This window comes from Diadema antillarum, unplaced genomic scaffold, assembly GCF_040938485.1.
Source record: "Diadema antillarum isolate AM-2024a unplaced genomic scaffold, OU_Dant_1.0 scf00000045, whole genome shotgun sequence".
Classification (NCBI taxonomy): Eukaryota; Metazoa; Echinodermata; class Echinoidea; order Diadematoida; family Diadematidae; genus Diadema; species Diadema antillarum.
The window spans coordinates 2,192,574-2,214,631 of NW_027270934.1; the positions used below are offsets into that span (position 1 = coordinate 2,192,574).

General features: G+C 38.3%; 1 protein-coding gene across 1 annotated transcript; it reads left to right on the forward strand.

Moving 5' to 3' along the window:
- The first annotated feature begins 671 nt into the window (after nucleotides 1–671).
- On the forward strand, nucleotides 672–15,140 carry LOC139714587 (protein FAM167A-like). The gene is made up of 2 exons (XM_071626279.1): nucleotides 672–1,907; nucleotides 13,620–15,140. Exons 1-2 carry the CDS (start codon nucleotides 1,488–1,490, stop codon nucleotides 13,899–13,901), a joined length of 702 nt encoding a protein of 233 aa, XP_071482380.1. The 5' UTR covers nucleotides 672–1,487; the 3' UTR covers nucleotides 13,902–15,140.
- Nucleotides 15,141–22,058: the final 6,918 nt, after the last annotated feature.

The window sequence follows — 22,058 nt, forward strand, 5'->3', positions numbered from 1 at the left end:
ACGACACACTTTCATTTTCCCAAACGCTGCATGTACATAGTTGTCGATTCAGCAACCGAGACAATCCAAAATGTAAAAAAAGAGAGGGAAGCTTTGCTCACTCAAGAGTATATAGAATAATGTTACCAGTAGGAAAATTTTGTCAAAGCACGAATACTATCAAAGTGCGTAAACTTGGCATGAAGAATTTAATAATTAGGAACCGACTCAGCCAAATGTATAGAAAGTTTAGCTGTATAATATGACCACTGTAAAGGAGTGATAAGTGATATAACATGTCATTCGTACTATACAAACATTTCGTAATATTTTGTTGATGTCCAGTAACACTAGATCCTACCGCAATTCCAATGCGAAACTCCTGTTCAATCAGCAGTGTTTAGTGCAAGTCAAAAGTATCAGCTTGTTATCATAACTGTGTGACGAGTTTGTTGCGCTCTGACTGTGTACTGGTGAATTCTCACTTTGTCACATCCGTTTGGTTTTAAAGATTTAATAGATGTAACGGGCTGTAATTGATATAATTTTGAACTTTTGACCTTTTTTTTTCATCATGATAGGTTTCGGAAGAACTTACCTCGGCATCCTCCCGCCGCGCGCTCGGATTTCCTGTTGAAGGACGCCGCGGCGTGAACACGCGACTGTACACATGGTAATTCAAGGCACGAGTGTTCAACAGTGAGAGGGGCGGAGCAATCCTGGACGCACACATTCCGTGACAACGAACTCAGGTGGCAAGGGGAACTAGAGAGCTACATCTTCGATGTGGACGGCACGTCGTTGAAGGCGCCATTCGCAAACCATCACGTAGCGACGAGGAACAAAAGCTGGGCGTCACGCGTCGGAGATACGCAGCAAACGCGGTGCGAAACTGGCGCGTCGGACGACTTTAAGTAGACGGTCCCTTACACTGTTAATATCTGATGCGCAGTTATTGACTTTCATCCATTAAACTCTCACGGTAAACCGGACCGAACAATTAACCCATACTTTCCTCAACATTGTCAAGGTTACAGTCAGTTTAGGTTCAATTTGCTTCTGCATTAGCACATACGGATCTTTTTCTACTTATCGCGGACAACAGAACCACAGCGAACGTACAGAAAGGGGGATGTCCCCTTCTTTCTTCGTAATGAGAATCACCATCAAACTGGATGACAAAGTGAGCGGAAATGACGTGTGTATGGTGTAAGATAAACCAGTAGACAATGTGGACATATCACTTAGGAGGGCAATGGTATACTGGGAAAACTGCCACGCGCTAACTTGAAGCCATAACTGGACAACAGTTCTGCTTGACAGAACACTGGGAAAAATAAGACACACGCCTATACCCAAGGGAACATCAGACGTCGTTGAGCAACTGATTGACGGAATCAAAGTCTCAGGTAGAGGATTTTTTTGAAAATGATTTAAAATGCGTGTACAAGAGTTACTTTAATTTGACTCGCTGTTGGCGTGTCTGTCTTCCACAAATACCAAAGTACATGAACCTAAGAACTCTTTCGCGCCAAGCAAACATGAGCGCGCCACAAATCCTCATCAACGGGACGGTGGCCCTGCCCGACGCCAGCACTCGCCCGAAGTTCCTCATCTCGCACGAACTCCAGCCCATCAACGAGGACGAGGAGGTCGCCGGCCTCAACGAACTGAAGAAGATCACGACCAGGTTACGATTGTCGACTCGACGACCGTCCATCATGCAGTGGCGGGAGAACCTGTCCAACTTCCAGGAGAACGTCGGGCTCCTTGCCCGCTCCACATCGCGATCGGGTACCGAGCTCCCGGTCGACGAACCCGACATGGACACGAACTCTGATGATAGGTACGACAGCGACGATTCGGCGGACGATCAAGACAGACGGAAGAAGATAGACGACGCCATTGAGTGGATAAAAAAAGAATTGGTAAGTATCGAACCGATGACCGAATGATTTTAGAGTTTTGTTCTTTTCCCCTTTCCCTTGAGTTTCTTGTTGACAGTTTCATTCGAAGAGTGTCAATAGAATACAATATTATGTAAAAATATTTCTTCATATATTGCTTAATTCAAGAAACAACAGTCTTACGTTATCAAATATCACTTCTTCTTTTTTTTTGCAGTGATAGTGAACAATTATTAATTTTGACCTGAATGAAAGCAACTTTCCATCAATTTCGGGGGTTATTGGTGGAAGTGCAAATGATAAATACTTTAATCACATAATGCGTCGTGTTCACTGAAATCTTGAACCCGTGATAACGGATCTTTCTTTAACAGGAAACTCTAAAAAATCTATCAGATTAACTTTGTGCGGCAATGAAGAAAGTGCACGCCTTGGACACATCTGACTTGGCATTTCAGCCGTCCCATCCCCCTCACTCTGACAAAACAAACCTAAGGATGAGAGAGCGTTCCCTCTCCACTCTTTTTCTTGGGATGAAAATCGATGGCGTAATATTTTATCCCGCGTGCATACTGCAATGGGCCATGATTATGATTGATGCCGATGCTCGTTAGGTGATGGGGGCCGAGGCACCACTGGGGGAATTTGATTTGTTTTGTCGGGTTCATTTTGTGCACAGAAAATGATAACGCATGACTTTCCTTCCTTTCTTCTTTTTTTTTCACTTTGCGTTCCATACGCACATTAATTCGACATTACCTTGAAGTGGTCTGGCTAAAATTTGAGCTTCATTTTATACCGGAATGTACAGCTCTAATCATAAATCGTAGCTATGGACATTGATCTATTTGTGTTTTCCCCAATGCCATTTAAGCTAAACAAACTTACTTAAGACAAAACATCGGTTTTTATCAATTCTGTCAACATGTGATTGCTTGATTTGAAATTTCATGCATTGAGGTGGAGTATTTATAATGCCTCTGTAAAATCAGACTCGCAAAGAAAGAAATGAATCTTCGCTTTTCTTTCATACTCGGGCGAAAGGAAACGTAGACCACAATAATTATTTCAGTCGAGGGTTAGGAAGGCATGCCTCTGTAATAATATTATTCGGACTTATTTATTGATTACTGTGGCTCATCGCAAGCTCTCGATGTCTTTTCTGAGAGAAGAAATTAAGGCAAAAGTTTCCACATTACAACTATACATCTGTGTCGCTAATTTACTGTCCCATGCACTATAATAGGAGACGCACCGTGTCGTTTCAATGCCCGTCTTCACCGAATAGAAATCATAATTATTGTCATTTTTAGTAATCACCAGTTTCGAACAGAATAATTACACAATTTTCTTTTGAAAATGATTGTCGTTGCCTGAAGTCAAAATAGTCTTTTAACCATTTTCGTTGCGGAAGGTGCAAATTGATCTGGACGAGGATGCAGACTCGTAAGCGAAATGCAATTACGTTTGTTTATACCAACGACCCACTTATTTACAGCGCAACATCGACGATGTGGCGGATTTGAGCCTGACGTATCTGCGGCGCGTTTATATAATGGCAGTATTCAAAGCAATCCGAAGTGCAATTTCAAAGATTCTCACATTTTCACCAAATAGCGATGATATTATCGCCTCAATACACATACGTAGTCGAGACTTGCTCATTCTATGGATCCATTCTTTTAAATCAATTAGAGAGAAAAAAAAGGTCAAAACAACACCAACAACAACAACAAAAGAAAACTCACACGCACGCACACACACCTGCTGGAAAGAACGCAGTGTCCCACATGCAGTGTCCCACAGTGTGTTTATATAGTTGACTGATGAGAAAACGTGTGAAGATCATTTCTCGTCATCCACAGAGCATACTGTTCTGTTCCACATTGTGAACTGATGATTCACAGTATGTTCACACTATGTTTTACATTATGGGACACTGTGTTCTTTCCAAGCAGGGACAAAGACACATCCTAAATGGAATCATTCCGGGGATGTAAGGTTTCAAGTTTGTTTGTTTGTTTGTTTGTTTGTTTGTTTGTTTGTTTGTTTGTTTGTTTGTTTGTTTGTTTTGTTTTGTATGTGCGTGTTTGTTTTGGGGTTTTTTTCCGCATGGTTTGTTTTGTTTTGTTTTGTTTTGTTTTGAGGGGTGCGCGGGAGGGGTGGGACTTATGAGCTATCATTACACCAATTAACAAAATGCAAAGAATAATGAAGGAATCAACGGTAATTTAGTTAGATACATACATAATTATTAGTCACAATTATTGCGATATGATGATGTGAAAAGGAAATTATACAAGGATATTTTGTTATTGTTCAGTTCAAACCTTTTTATTTCTCTGACCTCCCTATCTGTCAAACCTTCGTCTGTGCTGGTCGAGACGAAAGCACGTCTGTTGTAAAAGTAACACGGAACACGCGGATAAATCACGATAGGGGAAACCGCCTTTACAGCGATAAATCAATAATAACTTTCATTCATTTTAAGGCTATGTTTGTGTGTGTGTGTGTGTGTGTGTGTGTGTGTGTGTGTGTGTGTGTGTGTGTTTTGTGTTTTGTGTTTTGTGTGTGTGTGTTGTTGTTTTTTTTTTTGCTACTAGTATTGATACCAGACTGCTCGGATTTCTCATTTTCCATCCATACAGCTTTTATCCATTCACCCATCCTTTCCAATACCAATCTAATCTGTCTATTCACGAAGCGTTCATTCATTGAAATAAGTATTGTGTGCATCAATGTGTGTAAAAATGTACGTATAATGTGTGCATTTTTACCCGTGTACTATTATGCCTATGTGTATATGGACAGGTATTAGATGCATTCGTATCTGTTTATCTGATCTATCAACCCTGTATTTCTTTCACAAACGAGGGACAGAGAGGTGTTTATACAGATAGGAACGTGTTAATATAAACAGACATTTCGGTTTTAATCTATCTAATTATGGTATCTTGGCACTTTTAGATATTCGTTTGTTGCTCTTTAAGATGTGATTAGTTGGCCACAAAGGCAAAGTAGAAATATTGCCCATCTATATCAAAATAGCATGGAGTACACTGAAGCTCCATCAGAAAGAATATCCTACATTCAAGGCAATCCCTTCGAAGGGAGCAATAATCTTACTACATGTATTTCATTCCGTTTGCTGATGTATATGATGCGATTTCTTCGTGAGAGGGTGCATGGCGTTTTGAGTCAGTTACAGAGATAAACTCAGCGCAGATTTCGATGAAGGCTGTCGAGGTGTCACTCTTATCCTGAGCAGATCATCTGTGACTGGTAAAATGTTTCATTTGAAGAATGTACATCGCTCGAAAAGAAGGACTTTGAAACAAAATATACATTCTTCCATCGCCTTGGGATAGCTCCATTCAGTTCTTACAAATTGTTTATATGGCAGTTGATTTCCACTGTCACTCTTTGTGGCGATTCGCATTAGAGCTGACGTGCGCCCGGATATGGGCGGGCTTGGCAAAGATACGAGAACCTCTAAGGCAGATTTCGACAGCACCGCTTTGTAAAAATCGCCATGCACGTTTCAGTGGCATGGTTATTTATTCATCGGCGCCAGCGAAGTACGGTAGAGATTCAGGGCTCATCCCGTGTTATTCTTGGCTCCCTTCATTCAGGAATTCATTAATGACTGAGCTGCAATGAGCTGGTGCCGAAACTCCTTCATCCGCAGAATTTTGAACTCACCCATCGCACTTTGAGTCGGCACTTCCTGATTATCACGTGATCTTATACGTTCCTGAATTATAGCTGAAAACTGACTTTTATGTCTGTTTTTTGTTATTGTTTCTTTTTTTATAGTCTCTATATAGTCTCTATAAAGTGCACTCGTTATGATGCATGAGAGGACATACATCGGCGCGCCCGCACTTCCATGGCATAGACCAAAGACCGATCATTCATCATCAACTTTACCGCATCACTGTATGTCGACACGTTACGGCTAATTGATTTGAAAACGCATCATGATTCAATCACCATCCTCCCAACGCACGCGATTTAAAGAGGGATGGAGAGAATTAGATAGAGTGGGAAACAAAAAGAAGCAAAAGGAGGAGGAGGAGACAGATAAAGTGATGAGAAAAGAAAGATGAATGAAAGGGAAGGGAGAAAATGTATAAGGGAGAGGTAGACAAACAGATTGAGGGCGGAGTTTGAGATGGGTGTTTTTCTTGAAGAGCAGGATGTTTTGTTACGATACTCAAGAGGTACAGGCTATGTTAATGATGCTTCATTCGCGTTTGATGAGACTTTCGTTGAGGAGACATGATACAAAGCTAGAGGTCGGTGGAAGGGGCGGGGGGGGGGGAGTGAGCTATGACTGACGCCCACGTCCACATTCGCTCTACTTTTCAAGCGAGAAAAAGCGTCTGCAATGGTGGTAGCTATGGAGTGCCCATGTGTAGTTTTAAAGGCGCATTTTTTATTTCTTTTTAGAGGGAGAGAGAGAGAGAGAGAGAGGGGGGGGGGGTGGAGCGGAGGGTGACAATGTTTTTCACTCTTGTCTCATGTTACGATAGCAGTTTTGATACACATGTAGTAACATTCCTTGCAACGGATGAAATGTTAGGTGTAATACCTTTGGAGTAAGACCCTCTATGATGGGAGATGGTTGATTGTGTTTCGGGGTTTTATCACCCCTTTATATTTAGAGAAAGACAAGATATTGCTATCCATACATGAAAAGGTATACCTACTCTACTACACCAACTTGGCGAGCCTAAACACTCCTATGTTTATTCGTTTTTCTTCGGATTGACAGAGTGTTGAAATAGATACGTTAATTTTTTACACGAATGTCTTATATAGCCGTCCCTGGGGTGTTGCAGAAAGATAAAACAGATCTAATAAATATATCATGCGTATGAGATATTTAGCACATCGAAAATGAGTTATTGTATCATTTATGTATGGATTGTCTTGTTTTAATCACTCAATGGCGAGGTAGCCGGTGAAAGCAGGGTAATTAAATGTATATATATTTAATATATGATTAGTTCATGACGGGTCTATAGATATTGCACTTTATGAAGAAGGTTATCTCCCAAAGGATTGGCGAAGAAAAAAAGAAAAAAAAACTGTGAAAAAAAAAAACCCATCGCAGATTCACCGGGAGACAATAATGGAGTGTCTTCTCCATAACACTACGCAGATGCCTGAAGGTGTTAGCGTTGTGCGGTGTTCAAACATAATAGTCGGTGTATTCGTGTGTTTTCATAGGGACGCAGGATGAAATCGCGATCTAATTGAGATCGCTGGCAGGGGAAAACAACTCTGGGTACAGGTGTGTGATTCCTTCGACGTGTGCCCAAGGATTGAGTGACGGTCGAGAAGTGGAGAATGCCCAAGGATGTACTCCCAGGGGGAGGCGCATAACCTTACGTGCTTAGCCATCTGCGAGTGATTTACATCCATATATCTATGGGAATGCAGATTTCCTTTTCCTTCGGCATGCAGCAGGAACCATGTTGGTCCCTTTTCTGATAGATTATTTCACGTACGGTTGACATGACTGGCCCGTCCTCTATGTTGATTTTAGCATTATGATTTTCGCGGAAGGGGTGGGCTGAGTACCGCTCCACTAGCAGCGATGCTGTCTCAGTCAATAGTCGTACGTGACTGACCTTTTTTATTCTAAATCATCACTTCCTCTTGCCTGTCACTGCTACTAGCATTTTGTGGATTTAGGCAACACTTGGCATAAATGATAAAGCAATTAATGATTCAGCGTTTGTCTTTATGCCAAAGACAATCATACTTCCTTGCTATCATGTAAACCTTAGCTGTAGATTGTTTTGGTACGTTATGTTTGCTTGCTTTTTGATTTGTTGAGACAAAATTTCGATTGAACTTATATATCGTTTTGACAATATCTTAAAACATTAGACGTATATGTCACCTGCACACGGAACCACGTTAAGTCTGCGTTATTTCTGATAATATCTGGACTTATGGACAGAAAGGGAATAGCCCCATCTAGAATCTGCTCCTTCCCCCTCCTCCTCCTCCTCCTCTTCATCCCCATCACCTCATCATCATCATCATCATCATCACCACCACCATCATCATCATCATCATCGTCGTCACTATCATCATCATCATCATCATCATCATCACCATATCATCACCATCACCATCATCATCATCATCACCATCATCATTATCATCATCATCACCATCATCATCATCACCATCATCATCACCATCATCATCACCATCATCATCAAAATCATCATCACCATCATCATCATCATCATAAACCGTCACCACCACCACCAAAATCATAATCATTATCCTCCTCTTCATCATCATCGTCATCACCATCATCATCACCACCATCATCGTCATTATCATCATCATCATCATTGTCATCATCATCATCATCATCATCATCATTGTCATCATCATCATAATCACCGTCGTCGTCATCATCATCATCATCTTCATCGTCATCACCATCATCATCATCATCATCATCATCATCATCCTCTTTCCCCAGGACGGTTCGAGCCACGGTAGTCTTTATCATTGGAAATAGTCGGCCAATCAAATCATCGCATATTGCTCTGAACTCGGCCCTTTATAGTGCATACAGGTGCATAAATGAAGGTCTGGGGTAAGTTGAGGATAGGTTGCTTGATGGGGTGCATGGGATGAGTGGGATGAAAGCACGCTGCAAGAAAAAAGACGACTCAGCGAAGAATGTTTCATGTAAAGTGACTGTGAGGAAAGGATAGAGGCGGTTATCCATTTGCAGTGTGTGTGGTATGTATAGACACTGTAAGAAAACACCGTAATATGTGTGATCAGTGCAGTGTGGATGTTGAAGATTGTATCGCATCATGTAGTTAGTATAATGTTGGTTGAAATGAGGATTCAGCTTTTAACTTTTTTTGCGATATACTTAGAAACCACTGATGAAATGTATAAGAGCATACAATTCTATGAGAAGTTTAAAGTTTATTTGATGAAAATCGGTTCTGAAATGGCTGAGATATCCAGAAACAAAGTAAAACAAAGCTATCGTAAAAGGTGGGTCCCACCTTTTATTAAGATCGCTTTGTTTTGGATATCTCAGCCATTTCACAACCAATTTTCATCAAATAAACTTTGGATATCTCTTAGAATTATATGTTCTTTCATATTTCATAAGAGGTTTCTCGTTACCTCAAAAAAATTATTAAAAAAAAAGAGTTGGAAAACTGAAGCACCATCTCAACCGAAACCTTACCAACCCTTTAATACATTGCCTACGTTAAGGTCTCTGTAAAGTGTGTGAGAATTTCAAGAGTCTCGTAGAAAACGGGTTTGGGACATTCAACCAACTGATGGAAAAATGAAAGTACAACAACTGCACTGGACATGAATTAAAGAAGAAAGTATTCATCTCATCTTAAATGAAATCTCTGTAAGTGGAAACGATCTTTTAGAGAAAGATACTCAAAGTTGGCGAAGTGCAGAGACATAATGTTGGTGGCAATACATCGGTCTTTATCATTACTGTCAATGGCTTACGAACTTTGATTTTTATACCATGAAAATTATAATTATGTGCTTCTCTTGTTGTTTTCTTGTAACATGGTGTCACGGGAAGGGAGTCTATATCTGGCACTGGGAATGATCACATCCAACCATTTTTTGATTAGTATCACGCTGATTTCGCCATCCTCATCACATTCTTAAACATCTTCCTACGCTAATTGCAACAATGTTTGTTGCACCAGCTGAGTCTTAAGGGAGCAGCGAATAACGCCCACCTGCACCCAGTGTCTGCACCCGAAGAGCGTCTGGCTCTGCGGGGCTTTGCGGCATATACCTTGCGTGTGAGGACAACACCCCGTACAGGGGGTAATTCGATCCTCCTAGTAGGGGCACAGGGGGTCGTTCATGAGGGGGCCTGGGGTCTTGGGGTCAAAGAGATTGTATGGGGGGTTTCCAACTGGGGTATGTGTCGTTTGTCAGTTCAAACATGGGGAGGGGCGAATGACATTCACTGCGTGAGTCGCGTCACGTCGTCTGCTCGGTCTCTTTTTAGATAAATTGAAACGAAAAACTTTCTCGATATCGCGAACATTGATTTTGTCTGACTCACGCTACATCTCCCAGAAGTAAAGAAAATTTGGTTCGTCTACAACAGGAAGGTGGGAAGGCTCCCTGTCTACAAATAACAACTTTACCAATCATGCCACATAGTGAAAAAAAAAAGAACCCCGATTCTTTCAAGAAGAAGATTTTGCAAATCTATGATCTTCCGAGACTTTAGAAGTAATGTGTGCTATTAAGGCCAAATGTACAGACCTCATAATCATGTAGGCAGTATTTTTCAGATTAGACATTTTTTCACAACCAAGGTACTTTTGGGTCCAGTTTCAATACCCCCTCCTGTGCACCCATATATCCACCAACTTTTCACAGAGAGAGAGAGAGAGGGCGAGAGATGAAAGAAATCGAATCACAGTTGCAGTTTTAACTCAGATTCTGGTGTACAATCCCTGAAAACAGAATTCAAAAGATTTTCCTCTTTGTCATCTATACTTTCTTCACCTCAGTCACGTCAGTATTTAATCCGTGTGATAATTTTAGCTCTGTTGACCAGATTAAGTGTTATGAGTATATGTATGCCACTCGATTAGCAGCGATTAGATAAGTAAAAACTATGATAAGCCGATTTCTGGCAGACTTCTCCTCTTCACTTATACACAATGAAATCCGAGGGAGGGTTGCCATTTTAACAACCGTTTTAGTAAGATTGATGCTTTGATAACAAAATTTGATACCATGTAGAGGTCCTCCTATACATTTGCGTTATCTGTTGTGACCGTACGCTCCATTTTCTGTGATATAAACGCGGTTGTTTCTTTTTTGTTGTTTTGTTTTGTTTTGTTTATGAATCTGTGAGTTGCAGTCTGCTCAGACGTTGCTCTGTCAGTTTGTATTATAACAATAACCATTGGTGTCCATTCATCGTGATTATGAAACAACTGTTTCTGTCGAAAACAGAACTAAAGATTCTGTTCAGGTGACTTTTAGAATAGCGTTTTGGCACGCTCTCCTTCATTGCATCGACATGAAGAGTTTGTTCGCAAAAACCGATAAGTCCATTTTTGAAGATTTTGAAGTACGGTCTCTGTCATAAAGTACAAAATAATACCTTTTAAATGGTATTTGGGTCACTACATATAAAGGTACATTTTTTAAGTTTAGTAGATGGTCAAAAGAAGCAAAAATATTCTTATTATTCTCTTTATTTTTCTTGACCGTTAATCGCAAATATCTCCATTTGGCAAATATGGACTTATCGGTTTTTGCGAACAAACTCTTCACATATTCGTGCTATCATTAAGCACCTTATATAGTGTAAAATAAATGAAATGAATAAAAAGAAAATGGATGGAAATAATAATTAGGCCTAAAAGACGTGCAATTATATAGTTACATAGTGACATGGACGCGATGTTTACGTATACAGATACATTTTTTTTTTTTTTTTTTTTTTGCATGTCGTATGTCAATATAAATCATATATGTTTACATGAATATTTTCATATAGTCAAGACTCGTGCTGCATCTTGGGAAGGATCAAACCGATTTTTTTTTCTCTACACAGCAGCCAGGACTGATCCTCCTTGTGTTTCATTTGATTAATCACCCTGTAACGCATAACCCACTTGTGCAATGTTGATATTTCCCCCTCCTAGGCAACTAGAAGGAGATGCTTTATGATCATTTGATAAAAAGAGACAACGCAGAATTCAGTTGGTTGTTTTGAGTCAACGACTTGATTTATGCCATTCAAGGGTCATATGTCATCTATAAGGGATATTTCACGGTCGTTTAAGAGACAGTTTCTGGAAATTATGGGAGCGTCTTCAGGTCCAATTGCCTTACAGGGGAGCATAACTTGACATGGCTTTTCAGACATGTTGTACACATTATTTCTTTTCTTTATTTTATAGGGAATTTGGATTTTTTTTTTGATGGTAGCAAAATGCTTTTTGTAGACTGTATGTGTAGAGTTAAACAACACTGCACTGATTCTTAATTCCTATTTTGGTTCAACGTGGCACAATGTAACAAGTAATATTTTCAGGCGATTCTCTAGTCTTGTTCAGTATTAAATCAATCATTCGTGTTTTCTGAAGTATTCCTTTGCAATGCGTGATTATAAACCAGATATGATATGAATAGCTTACACTGACGTTGATCCAGGCATATTGTGTAGATTGTTAGTGAGTCTGCGTGTGTACGAGTAGATACCCCCTAAATAAAAGTGGGCGAGAGAGGGCGTTGCAAGTACAAACCAATTCAAGTTCTTTGACACCAGGGGCTTGTGTGACCACACAATCGTCATGGTGACTGCAAACCAGTAGATAAAATATTCAAGGTGCTACTTTTTTCATCGATTGTCTCGTTTTCTGTTTAGTGTTTGACTCGCTTTGCAGCAGATAGTATCGCCAAGTTTTGGATATGCGACACAAATTTGCTCACATCTTCATGGAGAAATTCATGACTAGAGAAGATATTTTACACTTTATTATATTTTATTCATTCAGATGTGTTCTCTGCTCGATTTCTTATTATGTTCATGCTTTATATAGGAATGAACTATCTTACACCTCAATCGTAAAATGCACTTTGTATTATAAAAATAAGATATTCATTTACCCCCCCCCCCCCGCTGTCTCGCTATGACGTCATCAAACACGATAAAACCAGTCGGCCGTAGATTATCAGCCTTGAGTCCCTCCATAGGGGTAGAAAAATCTGGACTTCCTAGTTAGGATTATCCCCAATTGAAGCACTTAGACAGGATTATCTCAAGCCCTCCGTAGACAGTGATTGGAATGATGGGTAGTGAAGGCATTCCGATTTTTTCCTTTGCATCCGCCTGATATTATGGATTTGATACTACGTGGAATGAGAATGAAATCTTTTCATGCATGCGTTCATCATGAAAAAAGGGACAATCTGTTAAAAAATTATGAATTTTCAAAGTTTTTCTTCAATCCATATCATCACCTGAACAAGGCTTTCAAAATTGATGAAGTCACAATTCCACAGCATTGTATAATCTACTCTTCACTCGACTTATTGCTTCAAATATATTGAAGGTCATGTTATTCCCCTGCAGCGCCCTTCTTAGTGAGATAAGTCAAGTGTTCTTCCATGAATATGTAAAAATCAAAATAAGTTGAATTATAGGCCTACTCATACACTGTGCATGCTGTACATGGTTCAACTTTTATGACATCACGCACTGGCTTTAGCCTTCTTATCCAGCAGTGGTGGCACCAGGCTGTAAAGATAATCATAACTTTTGAACTGATGGTTCAATTTTCCCCAAACGTCACTGGTGTTTGTTACTCATATTGCTGTATTCACTGAATCTACATACACTGTACATGTTTATGGGTATAATTTTTATAATTCATCCTTCAAGTCGTTGTCAAAATATTATGTAATGAATATGTCGAGTATTCCGTATGTGCAACAAATCCATACAACTGTGGCTGTTCCGTCATATGCACCTTCCCCAAAGCAACAACAACACGAACACGACTACCAACAAGAACAACATCAAACAAAGAAAACAAAATCAGACATCATTACATCGTTCACGTTTAACATAAATTAGTCTTTCCGAACCTGCATGATATCTTTACATACAACTAAGAAAAGTAACTTTTCCGTTGTTTGTGTCTTCTTGTCTGGTTCTAGATGGATATGAAGTCACAGGACCACCAGTTGGCCATGCAGCTCATGAAGCTTCGCGCCGAAATCCACGAGCTCAAACTACAGAAGACAAGCGACGAGCACAAGGAGTTGATAGAGGACGCCCGCTACAGCATCGTGGAGGAGAGCGAGGAGCTCAAGAGCGCCCTCTTCGACCTGCCCCTGAACAATAACATGTACTCGCTGGGCGGCGTCGACGACCCGCGTTTGAAAGACATTGGAGTGACGCGAATGAATTTGAATCGGCGGCGGTTCTCGCTCCGGTAGCGAGACGAGATGGTGCAGATACACTCAGATATCACGTGACTGGAAACACGTGATTAGCAAACAGACAATAGTACCTCCAACGTTACTGATAAACTGCTAATCAGAATTATGACAAGAGGCGAAAATCAGCTTTACACGTAATGAATGTTTGAGTGTCTTACATCTTCGGTGGACATTAATGGAAGAGTTCCCTGACTTGGGCGTTATCTGTTCTATTTGTAGAATATTGCAGACGTAAGCGAAATCTAGATAGATATATCTGAAAATGATAAGTTTAGTAAGATGTTATTATGGGGATTTAATCCCATCAAAGACGTTTAAGAAATGGGGGTAACAATGAGAAAAAACAAAAAACAAACACCGTGTGTCGTAGAGCAAGTTATACAATAAAGAGTAAACGCACAAAGCATTTTGTAGTCTTCCAAGGCGTGGAGAAAGAGAGAATCACGTTTGAATGGTTGTAACTTAACACTATATTGACCATTAATATTTGCTTACTTTTGTTCTTAAAAGAACTTCATGAACACTGTAAAAATAATCATTGTATACTGTAATTTCAAAAGCCTTATATTTATGAAGAAAGAAGGAACTATAACTTTACTTCCATTTATACGAATCATATTGGGGAGATGAATTCCTGCTGTCAGTCACACAAAATATGTTATTTGAAAGAGGCACTCTGTGGTATATGCGACCAATTTTCACTTTCCTTAGATTTTCTCATTCAGTCTCATTCAACAATATATTGTAGGCAAGACTTCTGCAGTAATGAATGTTATTCATAATATGCCCTGATGAAGCCTTGAGCTGTGAGGCTGTCAGAAGAACGGGATGTAGAAGATGTGCTTCATCTGTGTCTTAGATGGCGCAATCATAAATCTTATGAAATTGCAATCGTAAGTCATTCTCAAGTTCATAATGTGTTAATTTCCCTATATATACCTTTTTGATTATTTTTGTACTGGACACTATTACAGCACTACATTCATCACATGGGTATTACTTTACCCAGGGTTGTGAACGACGGTTGGCTCACTCGATTTTACGTGTATTAGCTCCATTATATAGATTGTTCGTGATATAGGCAGTGATCAACCAAAGGTAGTATTTGAAGAGTTTGTTTGCAAAAACCGATAAGTCCATATTTGTCAAAATGAGATATTTGCCATTAAAGGTCAAGAAAAATAAAGAGAATAATAAGAAAATTTTTGCTTCTTTTGACCATAACTTCAAAAATGTACCTTTATATGTAGTGACCAATATATCATTTAAAAGGTATCATTTTGTACTTTATGACAGAGACCGTACTTCAAAATCTTCAAAAATGGACTTATCGGTTTTTGCAAACAAACTCTTCATTTTTTTAAAAGTAAATAAATTACAGTTCATGAAGGTCGTATAAAGCGATTATTTGCCACCTCTGCCGACCACAATTTTAAGATTGGTCTTACCTGCCTGAAATGAAATCAGTCATATCTATCCCAATACCTTCTGAGCGGCCATACACAGATCGCTCCTGTGACGATACGCTTAATCATTATGAGGTCTCGTTTGTACGAGGTGATTCAAAATCCAAAAGTTGGTGGCACTACATATACTTTGTCGAAACCCCCTCTGATAATCCGGATCTCGACAACTTTTTAATCCTTTCATCAGGTCGACTTCAGTGCATACTATGGATCTGGCATATTCACAAAAGCTGATACATAAAACTGAAATTAGTAGTAAGGGATAAGTTTTTATCCCTAAAGAGATTGAGTAACAAGTTGAGGTATAATTTACTGTTCTCACAATAACCATTGACATGGGATTTTATCTTTGCAATGTGCCAACGCAAATTTCTCAGAGCGTCGTATCCATGACAGCGTTCCAATGCAAAGAGCCAGAGGCTGAACTGGCTGCCGTTTTAGAATAAAAACGATCCAGTATTCGAACGAGCCTATATTCGAACTCTATTCCTGTATAGGAATTGCATTTCGGCAAAAGGGTATCATGCTTCTATGGATGGCATAGAAGCGAGATATCAACCGTCTGGGCCTGTAACTAAAGATTCTTCATGGAAGCATACATCACACACCATAGTTATGGTCTAATGTAGCAAAAAAACAAAAAAAAAAACAAGCAAACAAACAAAAATTGCTGAAAACTGCTTCTCCAAGAATGGCGAGCCAATCATGCCAATGGAGAAATGGAGTCAGAAGGGGTCTGAGCTTTTGATCTTATCATTGCCTATAGCAGAATCTTCTTCTGAGACAAAAATGACAAACAAGCACGGGAAGCAATCACATGATAAGGACTACACAAGACAAGAACAGTCGGCGGAGGGCTAGGGACACAGAACAGAGAAAACAAAAGGGACGGGTTGGAAGTGAAGGGCAAGGAGCCCAACAAGTAGGGAGGGGATTAAAGCAGGACAGACAAAGGGCAGAGGAGGGTCGGTGATGACCATTAGGATCAAAGAGGGCAACCTATGAAGGATAAAGATGAATAGGGAGGCAACATCAAACAAAATAAAGAACAGCAGAGGGATAAAGAATAGGAAAGGAGTGAAATAGCAACAACGTGATTAGGGGGGGGGGGGGGCTGAGCAAGCAGCGAGCTAGAAACCCTATAAACCTGTCACAACATTGGTATCCGAAAATGTTCCAATCGTATACAAACTGATGGCTCTGGGCAGCCGAATGTTCCCAACATTCTTCGGGGCAAACAGCCTGATGATCCCTAACCTTACCCAGTATTATAGTCGTTATGTAACTCATCAAATCCACTGGGAATTTTGTTGCAGAAATTCTCTTGTCATCACTAACTTGACACGTCATATATTTCACCCAATATTTTAGAGAAAGTTCGATGGAACTTCTTATGTTCATAAAATCTCCACAAAATGAAAAAAAAAAATACACGAATTTGTCAATACTAGGGAGAAACAGAACTTATTTTTCTTTTATTGTATGTTTTTTATTGAATCATATCACAAAAATAATCAATTATTATTTACAAATGATTTGCAATGATTGGAGAAACAAATTAACAAAACACACACACAAAAAAAGAAAAAAAATGACAAGAAATTGAACATAACCTCCAATATCGAACAAGCAATATACGTGTACCAAGCCTAGAAATGTGATGCTAATTTAAGAAGCATTTATACTTTTAGAGAATAGCAGACATTTGGGAATTTTGCAATCGAAACACAGAATGATTGTGAAGAACACCTGGCTCTAACGAAAGAGAATCCCTTACTCTATATTATGTAATGGAACAAACAATGAGTAGTAAAGATTATTACAACACCACACACCACCACCACCAAAAACAAATAAAGAAACAGCGAACAAAACAAAGAAATCCAAAGCAAAGCAAAACGGAACAAAATGATGTTCATTCCGAGATTTTGTGGGGTAAAAGAGCAACAATCTGACGTGACTTTTCGGCAAGTACTTATAGGAGTAATGTCTATAGGTATTACATACATTAAGGAACATCCAGCCCATGATTAATTGAAACGCAATATTGAACATTAAATTCTAGGTTTACAATGTAAAATTTGCTGTGTTCTGTGAATAGCGGCTGGCCTCATAGTATAAGTGAAAAGACAAAACATTTTTTAAGCAGATTGAAGACATATTGTGAATTAGTTTTCGTGGAGTGATGCAAAGCCCACTGTGAATGTAATTATTTTGGTTGACGATCGACCATGAAATGAAACCAAATAACAAAGAAACAAAACTGTAGGAGATGGCTCACACGTCATGATATATACGGGTATTGTGTGACAACAGTGAATGAGAATGAAATTATTTCTGACGTAATGATATTTAATTTTGGCTTGATGAATGCCTCCTGATCAAAATTAAAATGGCATATCAACCTTACGTTGTGTTGGTGAAGGTTTTCAAAACAATTTAACGAAACACATGCTCATTAAAAGTCAAATCACAGTTCCACTAGACTTTCCAGTCCCCAAACTGTTATGTTCAATACATTTGTATGATGCTTGCTTCCGTGAACCAATACTCGACAGTCGTCAAAGAGTTGGTGACATGGATTTTTAGAAAACTTTAACTTCCAGTAAACACATTTTCCAAACTTTTGATGATTAGTAGAAAGACTTAGTTGTTAATAAACTGACTTGAATATGAAATATTCCATTCATGATTTCAGAGTTAGCTTAATTTCCATTCTCTCAAGGAAGTATTAGAACATAATACGAATGACTTTGGTTTGTGATATATCTATATTGCTCTTTATGAATTGTTCTGATTTATAATGATGATGTATTTATTCAATAAATGACCTTCGGGTAAAATTGCTATCGTCATTTTTATTCTGAAATAATCTTATCTAGTCATGCTAGTAAGTGTAGTTAAAGTGAAACCAAGATACGATGAAAAAGTGTAGTATTATACGCGTATGAGAATGAGTATAAAATATAAAACTGCTCATGGATATAGATATATATATATATAATATGAATTGTTTTATTGCAAACGAGCTAAGCGCCATTTTTAAACATTTTAAAATATAAGTCCATCATCAGATAGAGCAAAATTAAACCTCGCTCGTGACATAACAAGAAGTTATGATAAAAAGAATTCTGTATTTTCCCATTGTTTTCTTTGTTTTTTAGCGGCTTTAATCACAAATATCTTAACAAGAATGGAGTTAGCTCGTTTTGCGATCAAACTCTTCATAAAAAAATATGCACGTATATGTATATATATAGATATCATCGCTACGTGAATAATCTCATTAGAAGATCCAGCTGAGGCACGCGGCTGGTTATTATTCATAACTCTCTGTCCCAAAAAGGATTATGCGCATAAAGAGTTGAAAGGTTGGTCCGTCGGGTATTTGAGCTGGGTCTGCCTGAACCGCTATGACGTCTCCGTGGCCGAGCGGTTAAGGCGTTGGCGTTCCAGGCCAAAGATCCAGGTTCGATTCCCGGCGGAGACCAATTTTTCAACTCTTGCGTTTTTCCGAAAAGGAGGAACAGTAAGAGGAATAATGATGTCAAAGCTACGCACGGATTTCTCCTTCCTTTCTCATATCTCATATGTACATGTATGTATATATATATATATATATATATATATATATATATATATTTATTTATTTATTTATTTATTTATATATACATACATACATATATAATGTATATATAAGATCGATTGACTTCTTTCTAATCTCGAGTTTTTCATGAAAGAATATTTTGTCACAAAATATGATATGAGAGTATGAAAAATCCATACTACTGTAATAATTTTCTGCGACAGCTTCTTGATTCCTATAGAATAATAACAAGTTATCAATCACTAATATAACGCCTTTTCAAAATAGATTCAAAGCGTTCAAATTTCAACAAAATACAAGAAATCAACTGTAGAGTATATATTTACTGAACTAACCAGAAAAGAGAAAACAAAACAACAGAACCAAAAAGAGATGACATCAGACTTGCATATCAAAAATGCATTTAAAACTCAAACTGAGACGATTGACATATCTTACTATAATAACGGGACCTAGATAGTATATACTTACATGTATATTTGCAACTGATATCAATATGTGGAATATAACATTCCGCTTTTCTCCTTTTTTCGTCCTATGTAATGAAACTTTCAGTGTACAATGTTCTAATGGTTTATGGAGTGGATTTCCACTTTAAACTAAATCTTTCAAGTCCCATTGTATCACACACGTTCCAACACAAGGACGGAATGTGCTCAGGACGGTATGCTGACCACTTTTTAAAATGCTTTCCCAAGGGTTGAAAGACAAGTTAAGTTCAGTTTATTTCAGTCATAACACAATATAAATGTACAATACAAAATAAATGAGTCAAGAATTATCATCCACGTGAATATTATAATAGAAAATATGATATTAAAAGAAAGTTAGACACTTTTATAAGACATTCATCTTATACTCCTTTTAAACAAACACAGGAACACATTATACCCATTGCAGGCACATGCTGCAAAAACATGATAGCAATACAGAACATTTAAAGAGTTAAGCAGAATAAAAAGAAATTGAAAATACGATTGAAAACTCAAACGAAAGTCAAGTGCATGATGATCTTTTATAAAAAAAGTGCATTCTGTAGAGATGATAAGAGTGGAACGAATAAGAGAACGAAAACAACATTTTAAAGAATATATAAAGAACTTCCTCAATAAATTGAATCACGTTTCATGATATTGACCTCCCCCCACTCACACATCACTTGTCAATGACACCGAGTTGAATAACATATTCAGAGAGAACTCATCTCACAAATGACCTTATAGCTGAAAGCATGATATATCATATTACATAACTTTAATAACTTTATGCTATCATGCTGCGGGGAGTTGCGTGATGATCATAATTTTAACTATCATTTCTCGGGGGGGGGGAGTAGGGATCAGATGGCAACTAACTCTTAAAAAGAGAGATCCACTGTATATGCATTATATATATATATATATATATATATATATATATATATATATGTATATATATACATGTATATACCTTAAAATTACATGCTCTTTCATATTACATAAGAGGTTTCTCATTATCTCACTTAGGAATTCAAAACATGAATGCCCACCTCAACCATTAATGTACAGTCCCTTTAAGTAATCTCGTCAATCAAGTTAAAAAAAAACACAATTCTGTCTGCACACTATGCCGCACACCTTGTGTGAAAGTGATTAAGACAATACGAAACTATACCGCTGGTGCAAAGCATTCCCGAAGTCTCATTTGACTATGTGTAATCTGCATTCCATAGGAAGGTATAAATGAACGCTTTGGAACATCGTAACAGCACTACTAGTTCTTGATTATGCTGTTTGGAACCAAACATTTATTCTTGTATACATGTGACCACCGCAAGGTAATGTGATACTTAACTTAATACTGTATCAGAAATAAAGGGTACCACTGCAAACAGTCGTATTTCCACTCACATCAATTGTCAATAATCCCGATAATAATCTTGACGATAACGCGTCAATTTGATAGTTTTCTTGTTTGAGACATTTTCCAAAGTTCATAGCGTGCAGTTATGAGATAAGATTATGAACAACATGCATGATCGACAGGTTTTTTAAAAAAAATCTCAGTCTTGAAATGTGATTAAGGCCTACATGTATGTTGTTTTTGTACAAATGCTTTTATAGTTTATTATAACCTACATGAACTCTATTCCCTTGTTAAAGGACAAGTTCACCTTCATAAACATAAGGATTGAGAGAATGTAGCAATATTAGTAGAACACATCATTGAAAGTTTGAGGAAAATCAGACAATCCGTTCAAAAGTTATGAATTTTTGAAGTTTTTGTGCAGTAACCGCTGGATGAGAAGACTACTCCAGTGTATGAATAACTTAGATGTCACATGCGTACAACAATATAAAGAAAATATAAAGAGAATTTCACAAAATGCCATCTTCTGAAAAAAGTACACATTCCCCTGACTCGTTACCGACAAATGTTATGGGTAATATTATTCCCCCTGCCTTTAGAAAGAGGCAAGTCAAGAGCTCTTTTATTATGCGAAAAAAAGTGAAAATATGTTGAATTTTCTTTTACATTTTCTTTATACTGTTGTACGCATATGACTCACAAGCTGTAGTAGTCTCCTCATCCAGCGGTTCCAACACAAAAATTTTAAAAATTCATAACTTTTGCATCGATCGTCCAATTTTCCTCAAACTTTCACTGATGTGTTCTACTAATATTGTTGCATTCTCTCAATCCTTATGTTTATGAAGGTGAACTTGTCCTTTAATGTCCTGCATATAGAGTTTAGGGTAATCAGGCACAACTGAAATGATTTGTATAGAGAGTGAATTCTGCAGTTGAATACTTTGAAACGACAGACCGAAGTTGAAGTCAGAACCTTCAATTACAAATGTGTAATAGAAGGCTCTGGTTGAAGTCGAAGTTGGCAAATGCTGCCACCTGTCGTGTGTACAAATTCCAGCTAGCTTGCTCATTTGGATATTAGAGCGCATGCGCACAATATCTCTTTTCGCTGATCTAAATTTTGCTTCCTGTTTTCGCTCCGTGTGTAAGTAAACGGTCCTTCTCTGTCCCTTACGTGTACACTCTGAAGGAAAACCCAAGTATTGGTGGCAGCGAAATTGACACTTCGTA

What these genes read in the sequence shown, in the direction of transcription:
- LOC139714587 (XM_071626279.1), top strand. Translation starts at nt 1,488, where the DNA reads ATGAACCTAAGAACTCTTTCGCGCCAAGCAAACATGAGCGCGCCACAA. An exon ending in AGTGGATAAAAAAAGAATTG is followed by an intron (nt 1,908 to 13,619) that starts GTAAGTATCGAA and finishes GTCTGGTTCTAG; the next exon opens with ATGGATATGAAGTCACAGGA.